This window comes from Gadus macrocephalus, chromosome 13, assembly GCF_031168955.1.
Source record: "Gadus macrocephalus chromosome 13, ASM3116895v1".
In the NCBI taxonomy this organism is placed as follows: Eukaryota; Metazoa; Chordata; class Actinopteri; order Gadiformes; family Gadidae; genus Gadus; species Gadus macrocephalus.
This window is the reverse complement of record NC_082394.1, coordinates 11,016,387-11,023,820: the sequence shown is the minus strand read 5'-3', so window position 1 is coordinate 11,023,820 and position 7,434 is coordinate 11,016,387. Positions and strand designations below refer to the sequence as shown.

Below are 7,434 nucleotides of genomic sequence, written 5' to 3'. Positions count from 1 at the left end.
CATGTGTGTATGGGTGTGTGTGCGAGTTTCGGTGGCATGTCTAATCATATATTTTCCTCTTTATCGTGTGTGTGTGTGTGTGTGTGTGTGTGTGCTCTATGGGTCACACATTGTACAGACTGATAGACCCCACCCAGTGTCCAGCAAACGGCTCGATCAGAGAGGACTGTGAGTGCAAGAAGGACTACAGCACCGCTGGCCTCTCCGCCTTCTCCAAGGTCCGCCTGGACCTCAGCAAGATGCACATCATCAGTGAGTTGTCCACACACACCCAGACACACAAACATAAAAATACACAAACACACACACACACACACACACAAACTCACAAGGAAATAAACACAAACACACACACACACACACACACACACACACAATCACACAATCCCAGACAAACAAACGCACGCACACCTTCATGACGAAATTCCCATACCCATACACACACACACACGCACACATGCAGTAACACACACACTCACACACACTCTCACATACTCACACCCTAGCGAACACACTATCTCAGAAACACTCAGAAACACACACACAATCATACACACACACACATACTCACAAAACTCTTTCGTAAATGACAATTCAATTATTCAATTATTCAACGATTAATCGTTTCAGCACTCGTTCATGAATACTCAGTCAATCATTCTCAGAATTTAAACTATCATTAAAGCACCGCCGAGGGCTTTACGTGATCAACTGAAGGTCACACTGAAATTAAGAAACAACTGAAGACCCCCACTCGGTAAGAACAGGTTGTCTGCTGCTCGTAGTGAAAGTGCGTTACAATGCGTGTCTGTTACAGACTTTTACATGCTACTTATGTACTATTAAAGTTAAAGCTGTATCCCACAGAAGCCTGACCAATGTGAAAGGGAGGCTGCATTCAAACCACATTTCCATATAAAGAGACCTGGGCTTTACAGTTCGGAAAAGACGTTTGCCAAGTCAGGCGTTGGCATTCACGCTTCAAGTGGAGAATCTTGATGTTGTTTAAACAGGGATTTCCGGGAATTATTGTCATAAACTCAAGTTTCATTATAAATACCATGCATGGGAACACCCTCACACACTGACTTTGTGAGGGAAGACTTTACTTAGGGGAATAAGTAGTTAGACGCACACCAGGCTAACAATTAAACAAAGAGCTAATTGGTAATAGCCGGGGAGACAGCTAGACAGAGAACCTCTCCCTCACCCTTCTAGGCCTGCGTTAATTAGAGCCCTTCTTTGTCATCACTCTCGCTAAAGGTTTAGTTTCCTTTCCACTTAATTATGCCCATGGCTGATTGGCCTAATGGAGTCAAGATGTCCTGCCGGGTGATTTGTGAGACAACTTTAAAACGGTGCAAGGTTAAAAGCCCTTTGCACAACTACACAAAATTGGTGTTACGTTTAGGATTATCTGTTGTAAACAGAGTAGCATCTCACAAGCTCCCAAAAGGTCTTGGAAAGCTCTTATATAATGACGCCTCAGAATGTTGGGCCTCTTCTGGATATGGACCTCTGACTCCAGTTGAGTTCCAGTGAAAACCATAAGAGCACTTTGTTCCACTTGCATTGTTACTGTAATCACAGTACACGCCCTACCCATTTCTATTCAACTTGAGACTTTTGAGTTTACGAGAGGAAAGGATCTAGAAAAAGAGTCGTTATAGGGCTTGTATAGCAGAACATGGGACTTTTGTTGCCGATACTCATTTTAGAATAGCCAAGAGAATTGTAGTAATGTAAAATCCTTAATAAATGTAAATGCACCATATCTATGCAAATAAAAAATGAGAACCACTGTGGCAGTTGTAAACACTACAATGTCACCCCATAATGACAAATCATTGTAAAATTATTTACGAAACAATGACCAAAACACTATTGCTATCAATACAATTATTATGCTCCTATACCGTCATTGCGAGGAAATTGCACAGTGTACAAGCCCTATGATGAGTACCTTTTGATTATTTTGATCATTACAAAACTGCCAGATTATGACCCGAGCTTACTCCAGAATTAAAAAACCACCTGTGTCATTATTTTCTCTCGTATCTTCTTCTATGTCCTTGTCATTCTGTTTTGTCCTTCAGCCACAGACTGGCAGTTTGCATCCACCCATGAAGGCCAGCGAGTTCCCTTTGCAACAGCTGGAGACTGCTTTAGCGCCGCCCGCTGTCCACAGGTGAGAACTACAACGAGGGAAGGAATATCAGTACATCAGCATTGTTCCAATCCATTCTCCGGTCAACACAGTCTTCATAGTATGATAGTGTTCAGCTTTAAAACAGAGCCGTGCCAGTCATCATTAAATGTGGCTGCCACCAATACTCATTCGAGCTATTCTTCTTCTTGGAAAGGAAAACCCCCAATGTGGCTGTTACTGTTATTGTTTTTTGCACACACAGTTGCGTTTGAGTGTGTTCTGTGTTTGTGCTGTTGCTTTGTTTATGGGCTGTGTGCACATGCTTAACGTGCACACTCTGCCCCCTATGGTGTTCCCTCCTTTATATGCGCGATTGCCGTGCTCTTAGCCCCGAGGTTCCCACACTACCCACCTCCCCCTCTAGTCCCATCCTGCTCCCAATGTGCGGCCCAGATGACCTGCCTCTCCACCCTGTTAATGATCAGCATCCAACCACTAGGGAAAGCCAGTAAAACACGGAGGGGAAGACAAAAGTTAAAAAGAAGTACCTCAAATGCACCCTTTGACCTACTTTTCCCCCTCTACTGTGTTTTCCACGGTTTGCCTTTGGAAACATGGGGGCTGGGCGATTGGGAGCCCCCCTATCTGTTTGTTTCATTGTGTGTGTGTGTGTGTGTGTGTGTGTGTGTGTGTGTGTGTGTGTGGGGGGGGGGGGGTCTGTGTGTGTCTGTGTGTGTGTCTGTGTGTGTGTGTGTGTGTGTGTGTGTGTGTGTGTGTGTGTGTGTGTGTGTGTGTGTGTGTGTGTGTGTGTGTGTGTGTGTGGAAAAAAAAGATCTGAGTGATCTGTCTGTGCTGTCACACAGTTTGTTGTATGTGCTAGCTAGACAGGCATGGCATACACACCTGATGTAAATGCTACATCAGGTGTGAGGATGATTCATTGTCACACCTGATGTATATGCATCATCAGGTGTGAGGATGATTCATTCTCACACCTGAACCAGAGTCGGCTACAGAGCTCATAGCCTGTACTGTATGTGAACTTGCATTGAGTGCTTAGTTTACTCTATTTGGAATAGCCAGATTTCCCAATTAGCCAGCTCTCTCTCTCTTTGTGTTTGTGGTAGAGAAAATGTCATGGAGTCATGTTATATAGACATATATATTTAACCTATATATTTTATTTTTAGAACTGTAAATGTGTGCAGTATGGCCTATGGCCTGTCGTCTGACAAAACCTCTCCAATCTTTGCAGGGGCAATTCAGAGTTAACCTCTCAGGTACAGGCCTGCAGGTGACCCAGGACGCTCACTGGATCAACCAGGGCAACTATGCAGTGGCTGAGATCAGTAGATCAGAGGTACCGCTGACCCGGTCCACACACTCCCTACGTGTCCTGCAACCCTAGATCACGCTCTACAACTCAGCATGATTAAAAGACAGAAAAAACTCCAGCGATCTCTCTTGGACGCCCCTTGGTATCTTAGTTCCATGAAACAAATGAATAACGGCTTTGAGTGTTTGCATACTCAGTCCTAAGTTGTTATTCACTAGCTCCTGGCAGCCCCCTCTCATTCCCCGTCTTTCACTACTTCCCTCCTTCATTGCCTCTTGATTCCACTTTCGTTTTTTTCTGCTTATTCATCCTGAACTACGCTCACATTTAATCCCCCCCAATCACCCACCTTCCCCACGCCCTCCCTCCCTCCTTCATTCCCTCCCTTCTTCATTCCCTCCCTAACTCTCTCTCCCTCTCTCCCTCTCTCCCTCCCTCCCATCCTCTTTGCACTCTTGAGCTGAGGAGAAGGCTGTCTGGGCACATTCCCAACTGGGCTCCCTCATCCAAAACTCCTCTGGCTCCCTGAGACCCTGCTGGGAAAGACCCTTATTGGGCAGCTGCTCTCTCAAGTACCATCAACCCCCTCTCTCTCTCTCTCTCTCTCTCTCTCTCTCTCTCTCTCTCTCTCTCTCTCTCTCTCTGTCTCTCCCCCTCTCTCTCTCTCTCTCTGGGAAAGACCCTTATTGGGCAGCTGCTCTCTCAAGTACCATCAACCCCCTTCTCTCTCTCTCTCTCTCTCTCTCTCTCTCTCTCTCTCTCTCTCTCTCTCTCTCTGTCTCTCCCCCTCTCTCTCTCTCTCTCTCTCTCTCTCTCTCTCTCTCTCTCTCTCTCTCTCCCTCTCCCTCTCTCCCTCTCTCTCTCTCTCTCCCCCTCTCTCTCTCTCTCTCTCTCTCTCTCTCTCTCTCTCTCTCTCTCTCTCTCTCTCTCTCTCTCTCTCTCTCTCTCTCTCTCTCTCTCTCCCTCTATCTCTTTGAAATGGAGATCAGGCTGTAGAGTGCTTTCCTGGCATCACTGGAGGGAGTGGGATGCCAGAAAGTGTTCCTGGTCTGATTTCTATAAAGCGGCCGGTGTAAAGGGAACACAGGTTATGTTAGTGAGATGGAGAGGGCTCTTTGGGTATGAACAGCCAAGCCACTCGTTGTACCCTGTGGTTTGTTTATGCCCGATAGGGCATTAGCCTGGCACGCCGGCTTCCTCATTGTGTTGTAGGAGTCGACTTATGCATGCAAAGTATGTCATTCGCCTGTCTGTATTTAATGAGCTGGTTCACTATGGTGGTCTTTAAATATGCCTATAGTATCCTTGTTTCTAAGCTGCTGAGTGATAGCCTGTGATTTCTAAAAAGGCTAATTGCAGATCTATCCAACCAAAACAAGCCTGTCCTAAATAACTCACTTATAACAGATTGACTCCTTAACCAACTGGACATAGAACAGGTCCCCAGCCTCCCTCTACACAGCACTAAATGTTTTTTTCCTAAGGCTACTCATTGACATCATGTTTGTGCTTAGCACTTTAGAAATTATGTTAAGCGATTGTTTCAACATGTTTCAAAAAGATAAAAAACCTGAAAGTGGAATTCCACATTTCGGACGCTTTAAAGTTACATTTGATAAAAATCGTTTATTTGTGTTTATCCATATTTGAAAGGCCTAGTACTTATGAATTATTATTTATTATGAAGCTATTTTAGAAAGACCTAACTCGCACCTCTTCTTGCCTCCACAGGATGGCAGCAGAGTTACAGGAATGTGCGGCGGATACTGTGGAACATGTACTCCCTCCTCCTCCAGCCTAGCAGTCATACTGGAATAGAATCCACCACATCAAACAGGTGTACTATACAACCAATGATTACTACAATTGTCCCAGGGAACGTCACTTACAATGGATCTATACAATATTATATTTCTGCAAAGTAAACATTTATGTTGACCTTTAGAATGCATCTCTGCTAAAGTTTTACATTCTTGATTAGAAGCAGGATCGTTCATCTATCTTGTCATTTATTTTTGATCTTGTTGGCAGGTCTTTTTCAGGTGTTCATATCGGGCCAGTAGGTGCCTTCCTGTTCAGTGGTGCTAAAGCTGTCTCAGTCACAGTCTCTACTCTGTCCACCAGATGTCCTCGTCTCACACAATGTGTACATAATGTAAAAGAATATGCTGTAAGTACTGTATAAATATATTTATTATATAATGCTTTTCTTTCCTTGTTATATCATAATGTAACTTGTTTGTTAAATTGGCGTGTGTGAGGCAAAACCTGCTCTATGTTGTTTATTTCTGGCAATATGGGCCATTTTGTCTTGTTGAAGCCATTGTGGTACATCCACACATCCACTGTTCACTAGTGTTGGTATAGCTATAAGTAGCAAATCTTCTGATGTTGATTGGCTGCTGGTCACCATCCTAGTTTGTCTCTATCTCTGCTCACTTTCTCAGCTCAAACTGCCCTTTATAGCATCACACTGTTACCCACTCACAGTTTGCCAGTGTTACCAAGGTATCACCCAATCAAAGCCTTTAACGAATACCTCATGGGCAGCTATGTTCAGTCTTGTGCTTTTCTTCTACAGTAATTGTAGACTGACTGCTGTCTCTATTCTTGATACTGTGTATCCAATAGTGGAGAACATCTGTGTGTCAGCATTGTTATGACAGTCTTACTCTGGGAAATACTGTACACATAGTCTTATGGTCATGGTGCTACTAATGTTGCATATATGAGGAGGCAAGACATGTGCTAAACTTTAACACTAATACACCTGTCTATATACACTCTATATACTGTATATATACACACTATATAAAACATTAAGGAGAATATAATTATATTATATTATGTTATAGTAGGAATTATATATAATTCCACAAACATCTTCTTTGCAATCGTTCACATATTTAACACAGAAGCATGTTCATACACTCACACACACAAGGGGCAAGCGCACACACACACACACACACACACACACACACACACACACACACACATAGTGTACACACAGGCACAATTGACCGTTGACACGGGAGTACGGCTCAGCGGGCTCAAGGCACCGTCGGGATGAGACGGGCAGACATCAGAGGGGGATCACGTCCCCCCTGTGGGGGGGGGGGCCTGTCTCTCAGGTGGAGCACAGGGACACAAGGGAGAGCTAGCAACGTTTAGCCTTTAGCCACGCAGTCAGATCTGTAGCGCTGGAGCAACATGAAAGAGCTCTGCGTGCACCTCAGGCCAGGCAGGACGCGTCGGCCTCCAGCCGCTCTCTCCAGCGGCCCAGTCTGTCCACGCAGCCTTGAGCTCCGTGTCTGTCTGGCCACGCCTCCTCACGAAACACTTGTGAACGGTACCTCACGTCCCTTTTGTATCCACCGTTGTGTTCAACTCATCGCTGCCCACACTTATGCGTTTAACTTTTGCAGCAATATCAGGGTACTTATATCGTTTTTTTTTACTTTTTTTGTGTTCGTTTTTTTACTTATTGAGAACAATTTTTGAGGAACCATATGTACGTTATACATTTTGTGAATTAAGGTCTGAATAGTCTTTGAAATGGAAGCAGGTCATGTAAAATAACAGACATTGTGGTAACATGGCCACTTATAGCAGCTATAGTCTTTTGTATTTCATCAGGTGATGAAAGGCATTTTCAGCACCATAAGCCATTACATAAGCAAAGGTATGATTTCTATAACTTAAGATATAGTTTCATTAATATGAACCTCTATTTGAGTATATATGTGCACAAAACAAAAGGAAAAGGGAATAATCCAACCTTTAAATGAATAATGCTTTATTGACATATGAAATGTATAATACAACTTAATATAATGTTTATTGCAAAATTTCTTTTCATTTTAGGATACAATTTACTTGACAATCACAACCATGTGAGCAAAGCTGTCATTATAAATGTCAGAATACCAATTCAGTGTCAGGATTT

At 43.7% G+C, this 7,434-nt stretch overlaps 1 protein-coding gene across 1 annotated transcript in view; it reads left to right on the top strand.

Annotated features, from left to right (window-relative positions):
- The window catches only part of adamts9 (ADAM metallopeptidase with thrombospondin type 1 motif, 9), a 49,606-nt gene extending 42,537 nt beyond the window's left edge, over window positions 1–7,069 (top strand). The window contains 5 exon segments of the mRNA XM_060069133.1: window positions 119–252; window positions 2,097–2,188; window positions 3,405–3,509; window positions 5,217–5,322; window positions 5,517–7,069. Of these exon segments, the coding sequence (XP_059925116.1) occupies window positions 119–252; window positions 2,097–2,188; window positions 3,405–3,509; window positions 5,217–5,303 (418 nt within the window). The 3' untranslated portion in view covers window positions 5,304–5,322; window positions 5,517–7,069.
- Window positions 7,070–7,434: the final 365 nt, after the last annotated feature.